Raw genomic sequence first — 23,761 nt, forward strand, 5'->3', positions numbered from 1 at the left:
GGCGTAAAATCAAGGCATGTAAAGCAACAACTGACGATTTAGTGTGATCGCAAGAAACCAACCTGTGGCCATTGTGCTCAATCAGGCCGCGTATGTACTAATGACGATATATTAAGGAAGCGTGGTCCTCCAAGCAAGTACGTACGAATTGCGTCGCATTAACGACAGACGAGAGCGTGCCTTGATGGACAACGCTGGTATTGTCTTTCGTGGTCGCAATTCTCGGTCCTCTAAATATGTGAGTCGCCGACCTGCTAGCGATAAGTCGGCGATCGATACACCTTCCAGCTCCCTTGCTCTGGCCAATGAACATTTTGCGACATCTATGGCTAAGCTGGAAAAAGGAGACCTTTCATTATCCAACGTCCCTGCGATGAAAAACCCTAGTTGGCCCGGCAGCCAAACTCTATGGCCCGGTATGGCGCCACCAGATCAAGCTATGCAAAATGTTCCTCACTCGAATGCTAATATAGCCACAAGTAACGTGCCATTGTCTGACCACGCATCCAGCCACCATTCCCTGCACTCCCAAACGGCTATGAGTATGCCTTTTACGCATGGTTTACAGCAGGATGGTAGTCTTTGGAATGGGTCTCAAGGAATTGACCCAGCAAATCCGTCACAATTTCATATGAATATGGTGGCTACATCCTCTCCATTGAGTCGTGACACGAGTAACTCATTTACGCCCACATCATCACTACCAGGCCTATCTCCTAGTACTATGCCTGGCAATTCCATATCCCCTTTGTCTTCAATTCTCAGCACAACTGGTCCTCCTGTGTCTGCGCCCAGTATGAATAACAATACAATGAACGCTGGCAATACGATAGCGGACTCCATGGTTAGTGATTTGTCGCTCCTTACGCAGCCGATGGGTACTTCGGAGACAACGCCAAAAAGTGACGTATCAGTAACCACTCGCTCACCGAATGTATCTGGTGCTACTACGTTTTCCATCGCTAAAAACGCTATACAGGGTGTCTCTCCACGCTCCGGCTTAAATTCACTTTCAACTAAGCATCTGCTTGACTTTTGTATTACTAATGGTCTAGCAGGGACCTCAGTGCCATCCATGAATTCCGCGGGTTCTCTTTTAGTGGCATCAGAACAAGAAGAAGGGTCGCGCTCCGATGCTGAATGCATTCGTGTTCTTGATGCGAACGGTGACTTATCGCTTCGACCTAATCAAGGGTACTTCGCTTCGCCAGCCCAGCTAAGCCGCAGCTGTGATCTTGACTTGGAGCTACCTGGTGGTACATCTATTCTAGCGTCGCGCCTGACAAATTCATCAGAAGATGTTTCTGATTTGTTCCTGGTTCAGAATCAGTGGGACGAATCAGACTACGCGAAGCTGCGCGCTGATTCTGTAACGCGATTGCAAAGGGCTCCCTCTTTAACGTTGATTCGAATTGCCATCAAAGACTTGTCTCAGTCACTTCCATTTTTGCAATTGAATGAGCTTGATAATATTGTGCAGATGATCGTTTTCTCGTCCAACTCATCGTGGACCCCACTTCAGATTCGTCAGCGTCAGGCATTGCTTCTCATGCTGTGCGCCGTCGGCTCGACACTTACCCCTGCGATCCAAATTACTCTCGAGTCGCCCGCTCGAAGTGCGACGGCTGTTCCTTGGGAATTTGGTAACAAGTGCTATCGTTTAGCACGAGGTCTCCTCGCGCCTCGACAGGGGCAGATTCAACCTGAAGAACAATCACTGGTCTTTGTGCAATGCATGATTCTCATGCATACATATCTGCATAAATGTGAAGACCACGCTAGTGCCTGGTCCGCTCTGGCCTACGGCGTTATGGCATGCACACAGCTGCTGCATGTACAGTCCATGCAACAGCCACTACATTCGCCACCAGTGTACTGTATTGTGGAACGAGAAATGATTAAGCGTTGCGTATGGGTTATGTTTATGCAGGAGGTTCAAAACCGTATTGACAATGGTCGCATTTCTCCTCGCAGTTTGATTACGAATAGACCCTCAAGCCTTGAACTTCCCGTGCTTCTTAAAGGGTTGCGTATGGGGGATGACGATGTTGATCTCAATGTGGACTCCTCTGCGTTTAGTCGTTTTGTCAGTCACATTGAGTTGTGCCAGATCTTCGCTTCGATACAGAGTATGTTGCTGGACGATATCAACAAGGCCATGAAACCAGAAATGAAGAGCGTCTATGACTCTCTCAAAGTACAGCTTCAATGCTGGGAGTCACAATCCCCTTGTTTCAGTAAAATGGTTTCACCATCACCCACTTGCGCAGAGACCAAGACTTGGAATGGGTCCCAGAACCTGAACGGTCTTCCTGTGTACGATATATGTGCGTTATACCTAACTCAATTTCCTATGGGAAATAGTCCTCTCCACTCATCCGTTGCTTAAGTGTTTCAAGTGTTTTCGCATGTAAACATTTAGTTTCTACGCTTCATTTCATAAGTCAATTCATCAAATAGAATAAAATGAACATCTATTTGTATGTATGTAGTACATTATGCCCATTCAGGCTTCTCAGTGAGGCTGCGGCCACCACCACGCCCACCGCGCCCACGGCCGCGCCCACGGCCACGGCCACGGCCACGGTGCGAGGCGCCGCGATAGTTGGCTGCCTGGTCACCAAACGTCAATATGTTGCGTTCCTTCTCCTCTGCGAATGAGTTTTGTGTACGCTGGCCTTCGTGACGCTCTTTCACCTCACTGCTGATGTTATCAAAGAAGCCGGCCTTTTTATTGTAGAAAGATTCCTTCGCAGCCAGTGGAATGGACTCGAGCTTCGTGTACTGCTCCGTGCCCGAGGCAATAGTAGAAGCTTCCTTTCGGAATCGAGCATTGGCACTTTCGAAATCAAAGTCGTTGGTTGGTAAAAGCGCATCATGTGGGGCTGCCACTGCAGACGCAGAGGTGCCTGGGACAGTGGCTCCTTCACGCTCTTGCTTAACAGGCATCGATTTAGATTGCGTGAGAGAACTATTGCCAGAAGATGTAGCTGCCTGTTTAGATCCCGAGGCTGGGTTCCGCATCGATGAGGATGTAGTTGATTTGAGCGCCGCTTCCGCAGGAGCCTTGGGCGCAGCAGGGCCCTTCGTCTCAGGAACTTTTTTCGTTGGAGATGACACCTTTGATGTAATAGATGTGCCAGCAGATTTAGCGAGTGCCGTTTCCTTTTCTTGTACAGACGTAGATGCTAGTTGAGACTGTACATTTTGGACATTGTATGCAGAGGTAGCAGGCACAGGAGCCTTGGCGGGTTCCGGCTGAGAGGGTGTCTCTGGGATGCCTGGTGGCGCCACAAACGAGGGTGGAGCTATACCTTGCATGTGGGGTGGTGGGGCACCAAACGACCCATCACGAGAGGGTCCCATAGAACCACCAAGATAACCTTGTGGCATCATGTAGCCGCCATATGGGTATCCCTCTGAGGGCATACCATACATAGGCGGCATTTGTGAGTAGATCTGCTCATAAGGTGCCATGAGCGAAGGGTAGGGCATAATGGGATACTGAGCATCCATGCCTGGCGCCATAGGCGCTGCAGGTGTTGACTAGATAGTTAGTACCCTTTTTAACGAAACATATCAATGGATGATCAGTAGGAAGGCAGCGGAACTATCCACATGAGAAAAAGCGCTCTCGGAAGTCAGGATCATAGATCCAGTTTACATCCGTATGGTTTCGTCCTGATGCATACATGATAACAACACGTACCTGTTCTGAACCTAATGTGTCCTGCGTAGCCGGCGAGAGATCATCAATCCGAAGATCGACCACATCTGCAGCACGGAATACGATAAAATCGTAGACGTGGTCATTCGGGGGCACTTCGTCTTGCGGGTTGCCTGCAGCCTTGCAACGACCTTCCGTACCCCATGAGCGAACCTTCTCAAGCGACAATGTAGCATTTGTGGCATCAATATTCGAGAGAATACCCTGGTAACGGATATTGGAGTGGGATGTCAGCGAGATGAGAGCACCGATAAAGGAAGCGGCGGAATTATCTTGTCCCCCCGCAGACATGGCTAATGTTGCCGTAGCGGAATGATGGACGGCAAAGCGTACGAAGCAACCCCAGCGACACCCCTGGTGAAGGTGTATATCACGTGACTGTATTTCGAACTGTGGATCGAACAAAGCCTATGTCTGCTTACGTTGAGTTTGTTTCGTCGCGAACCTGTGGGGTAAGTGGACCAGGTCATAGCCGTACGTACTTCAGTGCTGCTAAAGTTAAGAATACCAGCGCGATCAAGATCTTGGACGACGACTTCAGCTTTGGACACAGGCATGCGTCCAAGAACTTCGTTCACTTTTTCAAGACTCTTTGATTCCAACGCACGTCGGAATTCGTCATCGAAGCTTGAATAGATATCCCAGCGCTGCTGAAGCCATTCACGAACCTGCTCAACATCTAAATTTTCCGTACCTTCTCCCTCTAGCTTGATATGTTCCGGGGGAGGACCGTCAGGAATCGAAAAGGAAATGACAGTGTTTGGGTCTTCGGACATGAGTTGAATTTGTTCCACTCCCTCTCCACTCTCTTCCTGGAACTTGTCACGCATTGAATCAGCACGCGAGGCAATACGGGTGTAAGTGGCAAGCACATCGTTAAGGAAGACAAGGGCAGCGCGTCCATCCGTGTTCATCATGCTGCTGTTAGAGACGACAGTCACATACCGTTGGAAAAAGAGAGATACGCCGTCCCGACCAAGTTGGTTGCAGTATTGAATGAGCAATGCCTTCTCTGTGCACATGCGTGCCAGTGACTTTTGTCCAGCCATTTGTGACTCAAACGCCTGCATGAGAAGTGCATCAGAGGCACCATAGTCAGGACGAAGAAGCTCCTTGTGCGAGCTCAGGTAATCGAAGGCCTTTTCGAACGCTTCAAGATCCAATTGCTTCGCGGGGTTAAAGCCAGGCATAAATTTGTCTGTCGAAAGAGGAATTGACCTGAGTGCGGTGGGGAGGCTAGCAAAAGCCTTCATAACTGGTGTTAATACCGGCGCTTCTTCGTCATCCGAGTCAGCAGAAGAGGTAGAGGCTACAGGCGTAGGGGCACTTGCTGAGGGGTTCAGCGTCTCGATCTCCTGCACCGTCTTCGTACTTGACTTCGACGCAGGCTTTTGCTTCGGCACAGGCGCATCATCTGCCTTGTTCACATGCTATTTGGTTAGTTCACGTAAACGTACACTGCTGTTCCATCCATCATGTAAGTCGTCACTTGTAATTTTTTTCTTATCCTCGTCGTCCATTTCACGAAGTTGTGTCTCGATATCTTTTTGACGCTGCACAATTTTGCTTTGATGCGATTTCATAGAGGAAACAAGAGAATCTCCAAGCTTAGATGATCCATGACTCTCCTTGACATCAGGCTCGAGGTTGATTTGAAGCAAAAGAGAGAGCAGGATATCATCCAACGTGGGGCCATCAGGGCCATCTTTGTTACCTCGAGACTCGCGTCCTGCCGTCAATCGGGATACTTCCCTCTCGTAAAAGGATGCGCCTTCCTTGTCAGTGTTCTCCGCCAGAGCATGGAGCAGTGGAAGTATAGCTTCATTCGTACGATGCTCCGCCTCCAACTGCGAACGCTGAATCTTGCGCATTTCGCGCTTTTCATGAATATCACGCTGCTTCCAGCGGATAAAGGAGCGCTTGTCCACATTCGGGTGAACCTCAATATCAGAATCATCAGAGACCTCAAGATTGTCCCACTTGGAATAGTTCAACTTTCCCACCATGGTTGTCGTTGTTGGCCAGCATGGTACAGCCTCGTGGCACATGTGCCTAGGCCCTCCACAATCGGACGCATGGCCACGGTGTGGTTTGGTTACGATCGTACACCATGGAGGCGACGCAGGCGCTATACGCGTCGGTTTCGTACCGAAAAGCCCCAGGGACATTGATATTGAAGCCAAATGGGGTACTTCACTGGAAGCCATCGAATGCTGCGTCGAACATACGCGAGTTTTCGATCCAGGATGTACATTTGAATGGCTTGCAAGTGTCCAAGCCAGGAGCTGCGCAAGTCGCTCTTCGTCTTGTAGCCAAAGAGGGGCACAACATTGATGGAGAAGGTGTAGCCCTTCTTACATTTAATGCTGAAAAAAACACCGCATTGGAACATCGTGAGAAGTTTAAGGAGCGGCTGGCCGCAGCGATTGCAAAAGCTCGGGCCGAACAACCCAGCGCCACGAGCACCGCGTCTACGTCCACATCCTTGAGTTCTGCACAATCCGATACTTCTGAGGTAAAAATACGTGGACAAGTCCTACTATCAAACCCTAGTTTGCTTGCACTTCATAAAGAAGTGGTGGGTTCGGGGACGATCTCTGATGCAGACTTTTGGTCTCACCCAGCGCGAGCTGCACTGCTTCGTGCTGAACGTGCAAAGACTGAGCAAAAGCAAGGTCGACAGGGACAGTTGGCTGACCCACATCCAACGCAGAATGAATCAGGCGAGTTGAAAATCAATATCACGCCGCAACTAATTCGCGAGCTGTTTGAGCAGTACCCTGTCTTGACACGCGCGTATGATGAAAATGTGCCTACTAAGCTTGACGAGACCACGTTTTGGATGAGATATTTCCAGTCCAAACTCTATCACCGACTTCGAACGTCCCTTCGTTCCGCTGCCTCAGAGCAGCATATACCCGATGACGACATCTTTGACAAATATTTGGAAGCTGAAGACAATGGTACGTTCATAATGACTAACGGAAGAATTGGAGCCGCGACAAAAGTATAATCCTCATGATGCTTTGTTGAACTTGGCCGCTACGGAAGAAGATCATGGCCCTACTGGAAATGCGCAAGACTGGACCATGCAGCCAGGGTTTGATCGAAGAACGCTCCCTTTGATGCGACGGTTTAATAAGCATGCCGAGTCCCTTCTTACGTCCTCCCTTGGAGAAATGACAGAAGAGGATGCACGACGGGTGCGCCGAAAAACAGGTGGTGTAGGAGAGGAATATGGATCAACCTCGAAGAAGCCACGTATTTCACGCTATGATGAGGAAATTGTCATTGATGACTTGAACGATCAGCGTGGTGTTCAAGGTCGTCGATTGAGAATCCAAGATCCAAAAAACTATTATGCATCTGATTCGAATAGCCAGGAAGTCACAACCTCGACACCTTTAAACCAGGTGGATCTGGATCGCTTCAGTCAAAGTTTGAATGGATGGAAATTGGAACTGGCTAAATTTGCACCAAAAGGTGATATTATGCGCAAAACGCTTTCGTTGATGTTAGAGAACATGAAGCAGCAAAAGGCGGGGCCCTCGCAAGAAAGCATGAAAGGCATGCCGCCTGATATTTTCAAGCAATTGCTTACTTGCCATGCAGCCACCAGTGAGTTCTTGCAGCAGTTCTGGCAGGCCATACTTCCGTCCGCCGACCAAGATCCATCTCAGTCGCCTTCGGTCGTTGAGCGCGCTAGGAAGGCCCAAACTATGTTGACTATCTTGCGCAAGACCGATGCGCGTATTGAAAAAGTCGCCCAAATTGCGGAGGCGGCACTACCTGGGCAGGGCCATGCAAACGTGATGGAAGCTTTTAGTTCGACCCGAAAAGCCGTGCAACGGGCACTATCCTATGTAGATGCAGTATAAGTAGGCCTAGGCAGACGCGCGTGCAGCCTCCTCGAGCTTGCGCCGGTTGGATTCGACAATGACACGTTTGTACTCCGAGACATTGCCCTGGAACTTGTACACTGTTCCATTGTCGCATACCCACATTTCTTTCAGGCAGCTGTTGATGAAGCGCTCATCGTGACTCACGACAATAACGCCTCCATTCCAGCGGTTGATAGCATCAATCAGTGCATCAAGGGCTTCAATATCCAGATGGTTGGTGGGCTCGTCTAGAAGTAAAACATGGGGTTTCATCAAGCTTAGCTGAGCAAAAGCAACACGACTCTTTTGACCACCACTCAGTGTAGCAATCTTTTGCAGGCCCGTAGTACCTGTAATACCAAACGAGCCGAGGTGCTGGCGGTACTCCTGCTCTGTACGGCCAGGGAAGCGCGACGCGAGGAACGCGACGGCGCTCATCGTAAGATCAAGCTGGTCAATATGATGTTGCGAGAAATACCCTACACGAAGCCGAGGGTTTCGCTTAGCATCGCCAGACAATGGCGAGATTTGGTTGATCAAAAGCTTGATCAGAGTGGACTTACCAGCACCATTGCTACCAATCAAAGCAATGCGGCTGTCCATCGTAACGTCAAAGTTGACATGGTTCAGGATGATCTTGTCTTTCGAGTAGCCGAAAGTGACATTGTCCAGCTGAAGCAAGGGAGGGCTGATTTTCTCGGTTTCAGGAAGCGTGAAGTGCTCGCCCGACTCTTTTTCTGGTGGTTCAAGAATAGGAAGACGCTCCAATTCCTTGATGCGGCTTTGTGCCTGAGCAGCACGATTCGCATTGTAGCGCCAGCGATCGATAAAGGCTTGTAGATGTGCTCGCTTTTGCATATTGGCTTCATACTCGCGAATCTGGTTCTTGCGACGCTCGTCACGCGTTTCGTAGAACTGATCAAAGTTACCTTTATAGTAGTCAAGGCGCTCAGAGTGCATATGCACGATGTCCGTGGCCACCTGGTTCAAGAACGCACGGTCATGCGATACGACAAGCAGGGTGCCCGACCATTCGTTCACTAGGTAATCTTCAAGCCATGCAATAGCGTTCAAGTCAAGCATGTTTGACGGCTCGTCAAGCATAAGCAGATCTGGCTTACAGAAAAGTGCACGAGCCAACGCCAAACGCATACGCCAGCCACCACTGAAGGCCTTGGTTGGTTTTTGCTGGTCAGGACCAACGATACCAAGACCATTGAGCAAAGTGGCTGCACGGCTGGGACCAGTTTCAGCCTCCATGTCCACCAATTTGGCTTGAACATCGCCCAACCGCGACAAGAGCTCATCTCGTTGGTTCTCACGCTGCCGGGTAGGCAGATCCACAGCAGAGCCGCGAGAAAGACCATCCCGTTCTTGGTTTTCATCAGCCGCTGCAACAGCAGCCTGTGCAGCCTCTTCAAGTGCTTGCAGCTGCGCATTGAGACTCTTTTCCTCGGCCATGAGTTTTTCACGCCATACATCAGCCTTAAGTACCGCATCGAGAGCAGGTGTGTCATCACCGACAATTTCCTGCTCAACATAGAGCAGGGATACGTTGGTAGGAATAGGCACGTCACGCATAGCCATGTGACGAAGCAGGGTACTTTTACCTACACCATTACGGCCAACAAGACCGTATCGGCGTCCGTATGCCATAGTAAGCTCAGCATTGGTAAGAATACGATGACTGCCGAAGCTGACATCTATGTTCGGCAGATGGATATCTTTGTTCTTGCCCTTGGCAGCTCCAGCACTAATGGACTCGAGTGGGTTGACTTGCATGTACATTTCCTCGTACGAGGCCATCTTTTTCACATTCTCCACGAGCTTACTCGATTCATACAGATCGCGCTGAGCACGCTTGGCGAGCTTAGCGCGTGTCTTAGCTTCCTGACGCTCGAGTTTCTTTACGTCGACAGTAGTACGGTTTCGACTCGACTTGCCGAGGGCCAAGTCCATAGAGTCGTTGCCAGCATCGTATGTCATTGTGCTGCTGGTTGTAGCGCTGCTCATATCCACGACTTTATCAAGACGCGTAAGGCCACGCTGCTTCGCTGACGTCTCTGGCTGACGCTCAGCAACCATAACTGCCAACTTCTCGATCAAGGCAGGCAAGGCTTGGCGCACCTTCGAGTTGGCGGGCTCGCTAATCACAGCCGACTTTAGCATCGGCTCCACGACATCCGACATGACATTTACAGTAGGATCTTCGCCAGCATCTTCAATGTACCTATCCAGATACACGACAATAGGTTCGTCAAGGGACGGCAATGCCTCCCGCAGAAGAGCCGCTGCTGCCATCGTGAGTCGTCGCGTGTCGAAAGAAACCGTCTGTCTGAGAGAGACCACGTTGAGAATTAGTCAGCCATCTCGGCCTGAGAAAATGGATTAGGCCAACAGATCTATGAAAGGCTGCAAACCACGCACAGACGCAGGGGATGGGACACGAAGACCTGCAGGCGCTTGGGCAAGAGCATGAGCTACATGCATCATAGCCTCCGAGGAAGAAGCAGTATTGCCAGAGGGTGTAACACGTCGAGCAGGTTCATCCGCTCCGCAAAGCAGGGGGCCGACGCTCAGCTCTGTATACGCCTGCCAAATGGCACATACTTCGGCAGGGGCTCGGCTTGGCGCTGGGCTGGACGTATGAAAAACGGTGGGATCGAGGAACAAGAGGAACAGAGCATCGTATCCACCAGCGCCTGGAACACCGCCACCAATAAGCCCGTGAGCCTGCTGGATGGTGGTATCGAGCAAACGCGTCATCTCTGGCGGCTCAACAGGCGCACCCGACCGGGTGCCCAGCTCACGCATGCCAGCACGCACAGACCGCATAGAGTTGCGCACTTGAATAAAGGCTTGAAGGGTGTCATTTGGATTCGCTTGGCAGTGTGCATCCCATTCGGACGATGGCATAGTGGCCAAAGTGGTCACTGCGTCAATGTAGGCAGACTGGTTCATTGCATACATGAGATGCAGATGCAGCAAGCCGTCTGCGACACTTTGGTTGGAAGCAGCGATAATTTTATACAGTTGGTCGGCCCATACGCGATCTTTTGCACGCCAATCGCTTACCTTGCCAACCAAGGTTCGAGTGTTCGAGCCTGTATCGACATCGGCCAAGCACATGCGAACCCCCGGTGGTAGAAGCAGAGGCGAGGGACGGGAGGACGACGTCTGTGGGGATTTGAGCAGGCTCTGCAAGCCCTCCACGGCTGTGGGGGTGGAATCCGCTGGTGCCACGGGTATCCATAACGGATTGGAGGAGCCCAAGACCGGTAGAAGTGAAAGAGAAGAGCGCTTATGTGAGATGCAAGGATACGTACCAAAGCAGGGCGAGACTGATCTGGTGTGCAAATACGATGACCTGTTTCTGTGCGCATAACGTCTTTGATCAGAGCAGGATCAAAGCGACGGTACAACTGACTGCCCCATACGGACGCCGAAACGTCGAAGCCAGAGCCTACCTTACCTTGCGCTGCACAGTGCGCTAATTGTGCAACGTTATGAATCAATACCAGAGACTCAGTCGTGATTGTGCTCTCGCTGGAAGACGTGTCGAGCTTGGCTACCTCCAGATGCAAAAGCAACGCGGCCACAAGCGATGTGGTCATAGCCGCACTCGACCCCAGTCCTGTTTTGTGCACATCACCCAAGGTACTTGAATGAGGCGAGAAGGGCGGAAGTGCACTCAATTGTTCGAACGTAGGCGCCTTTCCATCTATGCGGTGAGAATAGTAGTCGTTATCACCGGCAATTACAACATCCATGCCACCCTGTAGCTTTTGCAGGGCCAGCTCAACCCCATGAAATTCCAATGCCACGTGAAGTGAGTAAAGCAAAGCCAGGGCCACGAAGGGGTTGGCATCGGTCTTTTGAACAAGAGTCATAGCCTCAGCTGTATTTTCAGGTCGATCCATCGCAGTCACATGTACGTCATAAATCCATTCTGCCTGCTGGAATTGTGGGGAACGAACGCGGACCTGCGGCGACACACCAGACAAGGAGAACGACGAGATGCTGGTGTAGAAGCGGGCATTTGTAGCTAGGACCAGGCCCGTATAAGCAGGGTCCAATACAAGATAACCACCAGCAATTAGCACTTTGCCAGGGGCCGATACAGTCGTGACCATGCTGAGCGGGACGTGCGGGCGTGACAAAAAAGGCGCTGTTCGTGGAGAGGGGACGCCCTGGATGGATGCTGACAAAGCCATGCTGGAACGCATGACGATTTTTGTCTCTCACCCATGTCGATGTCGGCTACGCCATCAATGTCGTCCGCCGCTCACCCGGCTAGTGGCTCGGATCATGCCCAGATGACTATTTTCAAGAAACTATACCCAGAAGAGTACCTTCGCCGCCATTTGGACGAGGGTATCCGTGAAGATGGACGTGCTTTGGATGTGCCACGAGATGTATCTGTGGCCGCGGGCATCATTTCCCATGCACAAGGCAGTGCTTTGGTCCGGCTAGGTCAAGGTACAATGGTCACAGCGGCTGTACAAGTCCAAACGGCCAAGCCACATTACGAGCGCCCCCATGAGGGATTTCTTGGTATGTACAAGCCATTCTCACCGCAGTGCCCAGCATTGATCTTTCACCGCTGTGCTCGCCACAGTACAAAGTAGGACCACCAGGCGACGAGGCGCAGGTGATGGCCCACTACCTACAGATGTTTCTGAACATGTCCGGCATTTTACCGCGTACATCTTTGTGTATTGCTCCTGGTGAACTCTGCTGGAGTGTCCATGTTGATATGGTCTGTTTAAGCGACGATGGTGGTGTCTTGGACGCTGCCGCGTTGGCAGCTGTGGCTGCCTTGCATGACTGCCGCCTTCCCAGTGTGGTGAGCGGCACAGAGGATGGGAGGCCGATTTTTGACGCTACTACCACGCAAAAGCTCGCACTGGTGGGTATGCCTATCCTCTCCAGCTTTGGTCTTTATGATTCGACCTACTTGTTAGCGGATACCACAGCTTTTGAGCAGGCCTTGTCTGCTGGCTGTCTCCACATTGGGCTCGGTGCCGAGGATAAAGATGCCTTTTGGATCAAGGCACTGGGCCGTAGTGCCGTGACGCAGCCACGTCCATGGCAAGGCAAAGACCTTGTGGAAGCATGCGTCCAACTTGCGCAGAAGCGCGTTCCTCAAATGCAAAAACTTATTCGGGATGCGCTTCTGCACCGTGATACCCAAGCCGTCCAGGCTTAGTACCCAGCATACACCCGTGCACGTTCTCGGTGTGAGTCAGCGGACCACGTACCACATAGCTGCACAACACGACCTCCAGAGCGGTTGCTCTTCAACACCATCGCATGTCGTCGTACTAAGGTAATGAGAATGGTACGCCGTGATGGCGTTGCATGCGTCAATAGCTTCGAGTCAATGCGGGAGAAGCGTACCTGGGTAATGATGGGCAAGCCATGTTGTGCCGCCGCCACATCAATCAAAAGGGATCGGGAGGCCCCAGGCACTCGAGGTGCATGGCGCCCAGATGTCATGGTACGGCACAAGGCATCGGCAAGCTGGTCTTGGAATGGAATACCACAGTGGCGCTGCGCACACTGCAACGCTTTGGATCCATATGTGGATAAAGACACAGTACTTATATTTTGCAAGAGCCTGGCGGAAATGCATTCCTTCATGGTGCTACTGCCACGTTCGATGAGGTACTGGATGCTCCATACACCCCATTGATGACAGACGCATTCTAGGAACGAGGCAAAAATTTCCTGGATTCCATTGTCGGATTCGTGCAGAAGATGGCTCTCCATCATGCACGGAAAAAGAATACGGCCTGCTTCACAATTGACGAAACGGACCCACTGTTTTGTTAGCGCATTCAACACCCTGGTGCGTAGCAGAGAAGAAGATGCTGAGTCTGGCCATGCTTGTTGGAAGATTTTCTGCCAGAGTGGTGTGGACGAAAGGGTGGTGAGCGAGAGCGCCAGCCGGGAGGATGTGATTTCGCGTACTATAATAGGTGCCATGGATGGCACCGTATCCAGGATGCACGTAAGAACGTGGGTACCGTAGGGTGAGAGTGATATTTCACTGACGGATCCCATGAGTTTCTCGGCCAAGTTTACGGAAACCTTGATCGCACGTTGAACAAGGAAGTGGCCATATGGGTGCACAGAGAGAGGAACAAGCAATGCTTCTATGGCTTGTAAGAGGGATTGTTTTTGCTCTTCATTACCCCGTTTCAGTACCATTTGAATCTCAATACACTTGGATGCGGAGTTTTCCGTTAACAGTTTGTGTAATTCTGTTGGAGCATGCCATGGCACGGAGGAGCCAGGCGGCGCTTCCGAGGCCCATGCCAACGCTCGATGATCGGCTTCCTCAGCCGCTGGATCGTTGGAAGGCTTACCAGGCGAACTTCCACTGCTCTGACGTGGAACTGTATGAATTACAGCGGTGGGAAACGCGTCGATACCTTAGCATTGTTAATTCAGTCCCAATACCTACCAGGCAGTGGAATGGACTCCTCTTCTTCAAGGATGGGCCAGAACGGATTGAATGGATCAGGGGTGGACGGGCATCGCGCTACAGTATGATCAAGGGGGGTGTACGATTTGAAGCGACCAGACGATGGCGTGGCAAGGGTGTCTGTACAAGACGACGATGTGCTTGATAGAGACGCCTCACTGGTAGGTGTGAAGGGCAAAGCCATGGATGAAGACGCATACGGCCTTCGCCAGACTTGGCGCTCCAGCTGCATGATGCGGAGCTCCAGTACACGAATCCGCTCCTGCAGTCGCTTGTCTAAATCGTTGAATTGATTCTCTAAGCCTTGGATTCTGTCTAAGAAAAGAACTTCTGCGTGAGGAAAGGCGCACGTACCATCGTTCCACGTTGTCGGCAAGGGGGTAGACATGTGAGGTGTGTGGCCAGACTCAACACCACCTGTGCCAGAGGAAAAGCTGGAGTACATTGAGTTAAAATCAGACATGAAAGCTTGGAGACCCGACATATCTGTGTACTCTGCGTATTTATATATGCGATTGCAAGGATCGTGGGGAAAGAACGTCATGATTGTGCCGGGAGCGTCATTGATCAAACCAATGAGCTTTTCATAGTTATGGTATACCACAGAGCTGCATATATAAAGTTAACCTATAGCTGGCAGCAAATGGCAGAGCGTACATCGATCGTATTGTACTGGACTGAAACGGTAGCGGCACCGTTCCGTCGCGCACGAGCCAATTTGTGCACCATTGGACCGATATGGAGATTTCTCCACCTTGTATCCTCGCTGCGCCACGTACTGCCATCGTACTCTGATCTTAGTAGAGACATGGAATTGAATCGGGTTACTCATGATCAGGAAGAGATACCAAGAGGAACGCCCTCTGATATTGAGCTAGTCCCATCGTCGAGCGAGGACAGTGTTCGGCTTACCGTGTACAATGACGATGACGAAGACGACAATGAAATTCGATTTGATACCCCCTTCCTTGCGTCATCGTTAGCTTGGCAGAGTGTACCATCTCATAATGCAGCTGATGCACCACTGCCACTATCGCGTGCAGAGATGAAGCGTCTCATTCTTCGCACCATGACAACTACATCCCTGATTCTTATGGCCAGCATGGCCCTGTTAGCGCTCATACTGTACCTGGCCCTTCCAACTTTTAGCGAAGAAGAACAGGCAGCTTTACGCATCCCACGATCTCTGGAACAGCTCAAATCCCTGCTCCAAATTTTTGGCAAGTACAGTCAAGACCATTATTACCGCGTTATGCTGGCATGGATATCCGTTTTCCTATTTATTCAAACGTTTTCTATCCCAGGGGCTATGTATCTAGCCATGCTAGCAGGCGCATTGTGGGGAACGCCTGTGGCTCTGCCTCTTGTATGTATAGGTATTGCTACGGGGGCCTCGTCGTGCTATCTGTTAAGCAAGCATGTGGGTGGGATTGTACGCGTGCTTCCGCGATGGCAGCATCGTATCGACTCATGGAAAAGCACCATTCAACAGTACCAAAATGATTTGTTTTCGTACTTAACAATCCTTCGGATGATGCCAGTGCCACCCCATTTCATTCTTAACCTATTGGCACCCCACTTGGGTGTCCCTCTAGGCCTCTTTTGGCTTTCCACTTTATCAGGTGTTTTTTGTTCATCTTTAATATACACTGCGATTGGAGAAGAATTGGAGCAGATTTCCAGTACAGATGACTTCCACTTGTTTACATGGCGAAATGCCCTTATGATGACAGTGGTCGGTCTGGCTGCGTTATTGCCTGTCATCCTGAAAGGACGTGTTCAGGCCCCAGAAGATGACACACAAGCTGCTTCAGGCCCCATCTATCTCACTGACAATACCACTCAGCACCGTTGGAGGATGTATTTTCAGCATATCTATCGAAAGCTGTTATCTATGATCTCCCCTGGTCTATTAACTAGACTTGACCGGCCCTCTCACGTGCATAGAAACGAGGACCATGATGATGAAGAACAGCCAGGTGACAACTCAGTGATAGAATGGCAGCATGCCCTGGAAGACCGCGAGATGCAGCCTGCATCAGCACTGCGGTTCACAGACGATGATATTGAGGCTCTTGAGGACTATGAAGAAGATGGTTTGTATAGGCCTACACCATCTGCTCGCCGTGAAGATATCCTTGCCTATGCAAACAAGACATCCCATTTTGCTGAAGAAACATAAAAGATCCCCCCAGCTTGGTGGCAACCACGCCAGGAAGAGTAGTTCACAGATGTGTTTGTAAATGGATATATAAATCTATACCATACGCTTACGACTGGCCACCCAACATCGAAGCCTCAGCACTAGCCGTAGCAGCCAGACGTGTGCGGCGACGTTCTGCCTCAGCCTCTTGTTCAACTTCGATAGTTTTCACAACATCTTCAATCTCCGCTAGATCAAGAATCCTCATTTGACCGTGCCCAGTCATCAAAGCAATTTCGATATCTTTCGTTAGTTGCATTCCTTAATGGCTTACATACTCTTTGCACCAGTTTGCACGACTTCCAAAAGACTCTTCACGGCCAGTTTGATAGCTTCTTCTTCAGACATATCCTCCTTGTAGTTCTTCTCCAAAAATTCACGGACTGTCTTGGAAGAGCGGCCAATAGCATTAGCCTTCCATGCCGAAAACATGCCCGAGGGTTCCGTCTGGAACAAGCGAGGCACATTTTCATTGTGATCGAAGCCGATGATCAAAGTAGAAATGCCAAAAGGACGCATACCTCCCGACTGTGTGTATTTCTGCTGAATTCCAGCGATATGGCGTGTAATATAGTCAACGGTGACCGGATCTTCAACCGTAAGGCGATGCGATTGGCACTCGATTCGAGCACGGTCAATAAGGATACGCGCATCAGCATTCAAACCAGCAAAGGCAAGGCAGATATGATCGTCTAACATGGCAGTCTTGCGTACAGTACGAGGGTCTTGGAGCTGCTGAAGACTCTTCTTTTCCACGCCGAGCACTACAACATCCTTACCACGGATACCAACCTTGGACGTAAGTAATTCCTTTAGCCATAGTACATACGGCACAAGTACCCTTCCGAACAGCTTCAAGAGCATAATCTACCTGGAACCTGTGAGATGTCAGCAAAGAAGGGAATGAAGAATACGAACAAATGGCCTGAACAAGTTAGTTTGCATACAGAATAATAACTTACCATCAGGAGAGAAGACAGTAAGAGCTGTACAGATTTGTTAGCACTGGCTCTGTAAATAAATACAAACCTCTGTCGTATGACCTCGACATTTTCGATGAAATGTGAGATGCAATGAAGGCAAAGCGTCGCGACAGGCAGTGATGGACAATGTGGCCCACGCGTCCAGTCTCCGATCACATGTGAATGGAAATAAGCACAACATAATTCCTGTTGCCAACACAAACCTTCTCAGCTTCTGTCTCCCGCTGCAAGAGAAGGCAAAGTAAAAGCAACACCGTGGAGCTAAGGATCTGTCCTTCAAGTAGCTGCTAAGACTGGTCTATATGTTGTCTGAATCATAAGAAGACATCACAGCACATGTGAGAGAACAGATAAATTGGGCTGTTTAAGCCGCTACCTTTTGTATTGAGACCGCTTGTAAGCAGCGTGCCATTTAGCTAATGCTCATGATAGCGTTGATCAGGTCACCGTTGTTCTCCTTCAACGCCTTCACAGCCTTGCGGCGCGAGCAGGACACCTGCTCCATAACGAGGTCAATGTCCTTGGCGTCCACACCAGTCTCGTCGATAGGACTGTCATCATCCTCTTCTTCTTCCTCGATCTTCTTGTTGGCTGTCAGGTCACTGACATTGAAGTTCGGCTCCGTGGAGCCCATACCCTCAGCCATCATCTTCTCCTGAGCAGCAGCAAGCTGAGCAGCCTGAGCCTGCGCAAAGGCGCTCATATCCTCGCTCTTGACCTCACCAAAGATCATGTAAACGTCAGACACGGGGGACTTGTACACATCCGGGTTCGAAACAACGTAGAGGTGCTGTTCAAAGGTTAGCACGATTTGCAATAACTAGATACATACACCACGGGGGCGGCGCAGAGTAACACGCTGGATGCCCGAAACCTTCTTGAGGCCAATGTTCTGCAAGGCCTTGCGGCTCTTGCGCTCGGCACGCGACTGGACACGGTCCGGAACAGAGACCTCGCCATTCTCAGCCTCGACTTCTGTGTTGTCGACCTTAAGCTAAAATGTCAAAATACAAAGTGTCAAACCGATCGCACATTACGGATAAGCATGAGTGTAAGTATGACATTTTCGCTGTGAAGGGGACTAAATCCGATACGCACGTCCTTAACGTCCTCAGAAATTTCCTGAATCGACATGGTGATTGTGAGTCGAAGAGATCCAGCAACCACGGCCTCGCGCCGGTGTAGGTGCGCCTGTTGGCCTTCGTTCGTCCACTAAAACTGCACGCCGCAGCCGCCCGTTTAAGTCACGTGCCCCGCACGTGGGGAACCATGGTGTCGACTTTACAACACGCTAGCGTAGTGGTCTGTTCGCACAGATCATTGACAACCACCTTGTTGGCCACCACGATGCGTCATACATTGTTTTGTCGAGCTCTGTCGCGCCATAATCCATACTTTCAGGCGCAAAAGCATGTTTTTTTGAAGCCTCTATGTGCACGGCCGTACAGTAGTACGTCGTGGCTACGCCACACTACGTATGCCACCAGCATGGATGCTAGGAAGTTGGATTGGGTCAAGTTTCAGGGTCGAAACTTTGTTTCCATTGCTCGAAAGCCAGAAAATCCAGAGGATCCGTCAGCATTAGAGGGTGGTCCAATTGGTGTTACGCTAACAAAGGAGGCAATTGACGTATGTGAAGTTTTGCTGTTGTAAGCTAATGTCAGAAACTACGTTCTGTGGCAGAAAAGGAAAATGATCCAAAACTTGGATTACGAGTTGCTGTTGAACCGGGTGGCTGCCATGGCTATGTATACAAGCTTGAGCTGTCCAGTGAATACGAAGAAGACGATTTGTAAGTACTTATGGATCTGACATGTAGCGTATTTGTGGATGGTGGCGCCCGCATTATTATTGACAGCGTGTCCTTGGGTCTTGTCAAGGGGAGCACGATAGACTACGTCACTGAACTAATTGGGAGTCAATTCGCCATTCGCGAAAACCCACAAGCCAAAGGAAGCGGCTGTGGGTGCGGCGTAAGCTGGGAGCCTATTTTGTAATGACTTGTTCGATTGTGTCTTCAATAAAGAGAATGCAATAAAGCGTAGATAGACTTTACGCGAAATCATAGACACCTCGCTACATATGCTAGCGTCTATGCTGTCCTAGCTGTGCTGACATTGCTTGCAGAGTAGCGGCAATCATGTGACTCTGTGGAGGTCGAGCGCATTTATTTTAACGACTTGCATCTCCATATCGAACGGAGGAGATCGTGTCTTCGCCCTTCCGAGATTATGGCGGACTCAAATTGTATAAAGGTATGTTTTTTTTGCCCATGTGTACTGACTTTTCTTTTAGAACGAGTGGCTAAGATGTGTAAGTTGATTTTACAGTAATCACTGACTTCAGTTCTTTGAAGATGGAGATGAATACCTGCCTGACCCATTAAAGAAAAAATACGTTGTCACTAGCGAGGTTCTTGGACACGGAACTTTTGCCGTCGTTAAAGTCTGTATCGAAAGAGAAACATGTGAACGCTATGCAGTCAAGATTGTGGCGAGGAAACCCCTCGGGAATGCCCATTCAGATCGAGACACTGAAGTGAAACCTGCTAATGTTGCGCGTGACGAAATTGATATTTTGTTGTCCATGCGGCATCCAAATGTCATCCGTCTATGGGATTTTTATGAGACAGACGATGGACTCTTTATTGTGATGGACCTTTGCCCTGGAGGTGAGCTTTTTGACAATATTGTTCGTCGCGTCTCATTCAAGGAGATGGATGCACAGATCATTATGCGGCATTTGCTAACCGGTGTGGCCTACCTTCACGAAAGAGGTGTGGTCCATCGCGACCTAAAGCCAGAAAACATTCTACTGTACGATAAGGATGATATTAGTAAAGGCATGGTTATTTCAGACTTTGGCCTTGCAAAGATTATGCCAAATGAAGGGCTACTTCTCACAGCATGTGGATCGCCTGAGTATGTTGCACCAGAAGTTCTTTTGGGTGAAGGATACGATATGCGTGTGGACATGTGGTCATGTGGTGTGATTGCCTTTGCGTTACTTTGTGGGTACACACCTTTCCATTCGCCCGACGTCCATGAGACACTTCAGAAGGCCGTTAATATGGAGTTTGAGTTCCATCCGACGTACTGGTCTACGCAGAGTGAAGAGTGCAAAGATTTTATCTGCAAATGCCTTTGTGAGAAGAATTCGCGCATTACCTGCGTGGAAGCTCTTGACCATCCTTGGCTAACACATCTCTCAGAGAAGCAGGAGAAAAATGGTCTGGGCCCTGATTTGAAACGAGTCCATCCGAGCGAACTGGAAAACAAGGACACAAGGAAAGGTACCCTGTTGGTTCAGTTGGAGGGGCTGGAAGAACTTCAGAGGGTGCGCAAACGAATGCGTGTCCTGTCGGACGATCAGCTCGACGAAATGGATGCCTTTATTAGGGAATTCAAAATTCAAATCAAGTCGCCGCTCGGAAGTCCTACGGATGTGGAAAAGTCCATCCAGGAAGAATGGACTAGTGGGTCCCACAATGCTAGCTGCAACGTGGAAGTGCATGCGAAGGACTCGGATAAAAAGCCGCGTAGCAAAGAGTCATCTGAGGAAGGTGGCATGTCATACACACGCCATTATATACGTGAATCGTCCAGCCAACAGCATCAGATCAAGCATACGTCAAGCACAGTGGAAGCTCTGAATAAGATGCTTGAACAGTATGGCACAGATACATTGCCCACCCTTTCGCGGGTGGATCCAACAGCAGATGTGAAGCCGCAAGAGACTATGACATTTTCCAAAGCACTGAAAGCAGTGCCAGCTTTGGTCTCTCAAGGCTTCTCAATTGGCAGTGCGATTGCCTCCCATGTGATTTATGGCCCGCCGAAAAAGTCATGGGGCGTAGAGATGTCGATTTTGACCAGGATGATCAGGGAGATTGCAGAACGTCATACGAGCTTGGCTACGATTTCGGGCTTGCAACGGAGCGTGGAGCTGCTTCGTTTTCTTCCAATTCCAGAAGATGGCTTGGTCACGCCTGTGACATTCCGCGCCAAGCGCCGGAACTTGCGTGGCTTCTTGGCGGAGGAGGATGCGAAAGAAACTGGCAAGCGTGAGCTGACAGGCGAGTGGATTGTCGGTAAGCAGACGTGGCGTCGACTTCAGACGGAGTGGCAAAGTGGCAACCGTACACGTACGGAACGTGTGATTTTGTACATTCACGGTGGTGCCTATTTCGTCATGTCCGCCTCGACACATCGACCACTCACGATTGCTCTGAGCAAGTTTTGTGAGTGCCGAGTGTTCTCTGTCAACTATCGTTTGGCGCCTGATACGATATTCCCCGGTGCGCTGCTAGACGCTGTGTACGCTTATTTCCGTCTGACGGAGGACTTGCATATCCCGCCGAACAACATTGTGCTGGCCGCAGATAGTGCCGGCGGTGGACTTGCGATTGCGCTGATGATGTATCTTCGCGACAACAAATACCCTCTTCCAGCTGGTGCGATTTTGATGAGTCCTTGGGTGGATCTGACGTTGTCGTGCGATTCGTGGGAGACCAACAAGGAGTTTGACTACCTACCTCGACCAGGCGCTGGGAATCATATGAACCCCATTAATGCGTACCTGGGCCCGAATATGGATAAGTATTTGATGCATCCATACGTCAGTCCCTTGTTTGGCGATATGCATGGACTGCCGCCGATGCTGATTCAGTCGGGTGATGCGGAGGTGCTGCGTGATGAAGCTGTGTTGTTTGCGCACAAGTGCTCGCTGGCGGGGGTGCCTGTACGACATGAGATCTACGAGGACTGTGTCCATGTGTTCCAATTTTTCCTGTTCCTGGAAGCGAGTCGCAAGGCCTTCCAGAGTATGCGACACTTTATGCGTACCGTCCTTGACAAGAAGCAAAAGAGACGCGCTTCTTTGGTGTCGGAAGACACGCGTGAGCAACTCGATAGCGAGATGAGTGGTGGCCAGGGCGAAACGGCCGCGAACGAGCCAGGCTCCCCGAATGCCTTCCAGCATCGTGCAGAAGACTTGGATCAAGGCGACACACCTCACCACACTTTGAAAGGTCTGGGTCCGAATGAAGACGAAGAGGATGACGAGACATGGGATTTGGATGGTGATGATGAAAACCCCACTCAAGTTTTGATGGAAGTCGATGACCAGAAGGAGAACCCTACACAGAGTTCCTAACACCACTTTGAGTATTCATAATAGAAGAATGATAGCATGCTAATAGTAAATAGAAGAGAGAGAAAAAAACAGAATATACATAGAAGATAGGGGTATGACAAGATGCAATTCCACGCTATATGTGTATAAGTATTACTTGGCCTGTGGCATTTCGACATTGGGGATTGGAAGCTCTGGCGTCTCGTTGTTCATGTACGCCTTGCCGTAGAAGGAAAGCACACCCGTAGCACTACCGAGACCAGCACCACCGAGGAGACCGTTGATCAGGCCGACGCGACGCAAGAACAGAGCGGGGAGAGCCAGCGCACCGACAACCGAGCCGATAAGCTGGAAGTCGTCACGGCGCATACGCTCGCTGTCCATGCGAATACCAGCCACGCGGTACGTCAGCACAGGCGCTGTAATCTGGATCGACTCGACCCAGCCCGCCGCAGCGCCCAGAGCGCCACCCAGCACAGGCACGACCCAGTTGTAGCGAGCCAGACCACGCAGCTGGAATGAACCCTTGCGAATGGCGTTGAGGAAGTACAGCGGCGTAGCAGCCACCGAGGCTACTTGCGAGCCTAACTGTGAGATAAAGAATAGAGGTACATACCTTGCAGAGCGCGGTGCGAGATAAAGTAGGTCTGGTTGTCCGAGATGTCAGCCATGCTTTAAAATAAGGGTGGAGGAACGGGAGGGATGTCGGCAGGGATCGCACGTCCCAAACCCTGCCTGCGATCGATCACGTGCAAACACCGTGTCGCCGAGAAAAAGGCTCCTACGCTTGCTGGAGGATGCCGCGGTGGATGCGAGAGAGGCATGACGCAGAGGATATAGGGGTAGAGGACGCTATATAAGGATATATGGACACCATATAGGCACATGAAATACCTGGTATTCTTACACAACCAGCAGCTATGATGTGAGAAAAGCATGTACATACCTTACGGAACGCGAGAAAGAGCGTCACGAGGGTTGCGAAGCTGAGCGTGTAAGTCAGGATCATCAGATCGATACGTACAACAAGCTGGCATACGCGTTGGACGCGACGTCCGTGTTTTCCTTCTTCGGCGCATGCGGCTTGATGTTGATAATCAGCGCCGTAGCAAACAGCAGGCCTAGCGACGTAAGATCTGGGAGAGGCGAGATGACAGAGGTTGAAGCCAACAGACTAGACGAGGTAAGTGTGTAAAGGAAGTCACGTACGTTAGACTGCTCATTACGGCCTCGTACGTCGAGAGGTTCCAGTCCTCTATCCATGCGGTAGGCACAGTCACGGGCCGAACGGCGCCGGCATTGCGTGGGTCCGTCTTGTCCACACGACGTGCGCTCATCGTAGCC

The 23,761-nt window shown here is 50.4% G+C and overlaps 13 protein-coding genes across 13 annotated transcripts; 5 read left to right on the forward strand and 8 right to left on the reverse strand.

Moving 5' to 3' along the window:
* Positions 1-2,496: 2,496 nt before the first annotated feature.
* Positions 2,497-4,018, reverse strand: Malapachy_1269 (hypothetical protein; the record flags this gene model as incomplete). Its single annotated transcript, XM_018135774.1, has 2 exons — positions 2,497-3,546; positions 3,710-4,018. The coding sequence occupies 2 exons, from the start codon at positions 4,016-4,018 to the stop codon at positions 2,497-2,499; spliced, it is 1,359 nt and encodes a 452-aa protein (XP_017992575.1).
* A 127-nt stretch (positions 4,019-4,145) lies between these two features.
* Positions 4,146-5,733, reverse strand: Malapachy_1247 (hsp90-like protein; the record flags this gene model as incomplete). The annotated part of the gene is made up of 4 exons (XM_018135754.1): positions 4,146-4,172; positions 4,210-4,645; positions 4,673-5,157; positions 5,185-5,733. The coding sequence occupies 4 exons, from the start codon at positions 5,731-5,733 to the stop codon at positions 4,146-4,148; spliced, it is 1,497 nt and encodes a 498-aa protein (XP_017992688.1).
* A 104-nt stretch (positions 5,734-5,837) lies between these two features.
* Malapachy_1256 (tfb1-subunit of rna polymerase ii transcription initiation factor tfiih) lies at positions 5,838-7,605 on the forward strand (the record flags this gene model as incomplete). The annotated part of the gene is made up of 2 exons (XM_018135761.1): positions 5,838-6,690; positions 6,716-7,605. The coding sequence occupies 2 exons, from the start codon at positions 5,838-5,840 to the stop codon at positions 7,603-7,605; spliced, it is 1,743 nt and encodes a 580-aa protein (XP_017992735.1).
* Positions 7,606-7,611: 6 nt separating this feature from the next.
* On the reverse strand, positions 7,612-9,909 carry Malapachy_1241 (positive effector protein gcn20; the record flags this gene model as incomplete). The annotated part of the gene is made up of 1 exon (XM_018135748.1): positions 7,612-9,909. The coding sequence occupies one exon, from the start codon at positions 9,907-9,909 to the stop codon at positions 7,612-7,614; it is 2,298 nt and encodes a 765-aa protein (XP_017992682.1).
* Positions 9,910-9,996: 87 nt separating this feature from the next.
* Positions 9,997-11,741, reverse strand: Malapachy_1267 (phosphomevalonate kinase; the record flags this gene model as incomplete). Its single annotated transcript, XM_018135772.1, has 2 exons — positions 9,997-10,908; positions 10,935-11,741. 2 exons carry the CDS (start codon positions 11,739-11,741, stop codon positions 9,997-9,999), a joined length of 1,719 nt encoding a protein of 572 aa, XP_017992577.1.
* Positions 11,742-11,855: 114 nt separating this feature from the next.
* Positions 11,856-12,817, forward strand: Malapachy_1232 (hypothetical protein; the record flags this gene model as incomplete). Its single annotated transcript, XM_018135739.1, has 2 exons — positions 11,856-12,162; positions 12,189-12,817. 2 exons carry the CDS (start codon positions 11,856-11,858, stop codon positions 12,815-12,817), a joined length of 936 nt encoding a protein of 311 aa, XP_017992187.1.
* A 1,243-nt stretch (positions 12,818-14,060) lies between these two features.
* On the reverse strand, positions 14,061-14,582 carry Malapachy_1275 (hypothetical protein; the record flags this gene model as incomplete). Its single annotated transcript, XM_018135780.1, has 2 exons — positions 14,061-14,395; positions 14,453-14,582. The coding sequence occupies 2 exons, from the start codon at positions 14,580-14,582 to the stop codon at positions 14,061-14,063; spliced, it is 465 nt and encodes a 154-aa protein (XP_017992629.1).
* Positions 14,583-14,906: 324 nt separating this feature from the next.
* Malapachy_1240 (hypothetical protein) lies at positions 14,907-16,280 on the forward strand (the record flags this gene model as incomplete). The annotated part of the gene is made up of 2 exons (XM_018135747.1): positions 14,907-15,610; positions 16,046-16,280. 2 exons carry the CDS (start codon positions 14,907-14,909, stop codon positions 16,278-16,280), a joined length of 939 nt encoding a protein of 312 aa, XP_017992681.1.
* A 1,416-nt stretch (positions 16,281-17,696) lies between these two features.
* Positions 17,697-18,418, reverse strand: Malapachy_1253 (nascent polypeptide-associated alpha subunit; the record flags this gene model as incomplete). Its single annotated transcript, XM_018135759.1, is given in 3 exon segments — positions 17,697-18,104; positions 18,117-18,278; positions 18,383-18,418. 3 exon segments carry the CDS (start codon positions 18,416-18,418, stop codon positions 17,697-17,699), a joined length of 606 nt encoding a protein of 201 aa, XP_017992737.1.
* A 354-nt stretch (positions 18,419-18,772) lies between these two features.
* Positions 18,773-19,281, forward strand: Malapachy_1234 (iron-sulfur cluster assembly accessory protein isa2; the record flags this gene model as incomplete). Its single annotated transcript, XM_018135741.1, has 3 exons — positions 18,773-18,913; positions 18,949-19,076; positions 19,104-19,281. 3 exons carry the CDS (start codon positions 18,773-18,775, stop codon positions 19,279-19,281), a joined length of 447 nt encoding a protein of 148 aa, XP_017992189.1.
* Positions 19,282-19,870: 589 nt separating this feature from the next.
* Malapachy_1233 (calmodulin-dependent protein kinase) lies at positions 19,871-22,438 on the forward strand (the record flags this gene model as incomplete). Its single annotated transcript, XM_018135740.1, has 1 exon — positions 19,871-22,438. The coding sequence occupies one exon, from the start codon at positions 19,871-19,873 to the stop codon at positions 22,436-22,438; it is 2,568 nt and encodes an 855-aa protein (XP_017992186.1).
* A 132-nt stretch (positions 22,439-22,570) lies between these two features.
* On the reverse strand, positions 22,571-23,088 carry Malapachy_1274 (hypothetical protein; the record flags this gene model as incomplete). Its single annotated transcript, XM_018135779.1, has 2 exons — positions 22,571-23,001; positions 23,034-23,088. 2 exons carry the CDS (start codon positions 23,086-23,088, stop codon positions 22,571-22,573), a joined length of 486 nt encoding a protein of 161 aa, XP_017992630.1.
* Positions 23,089-23,320: 232 nt separating this feature from the next.
* Positions 23,321-23,754, reverse strand: Malapachy_1276 (hypothetical protein; the record flags this gene model as incomplete). The annotated part of the gene is made up of 4 exons (XM_018135781.1): positions 23,321-23,335; positions 23,364-23,403; positions 23,442-23,591; positions 23,627-23,754. The coding sequence occupies 4 exons, from the start codon at positions 23,752-23,754 to the stop codon at positions 23,321-23,323; spliced, it is 333 nt and encodes a 110-aa protein (XP_017992631.1).
* Positions 23,755-23,761: the final 7 nt, after the last annotated feature.

Source organism: Malassezia pachydermatis (assembly GCF_001278385.1).
Source record: "Malassezia pachydermatis strain CBS 1879 chromosome Unknown scaffold3, whole genome shotgun sequence".
Lineage (NCBI taxonomy): Eukaryota > Fungi > Basidiomycota > Malasseziomycetes > Malasseziales > Malasseziaceae > Malassezia > Malassezia pachydermatis.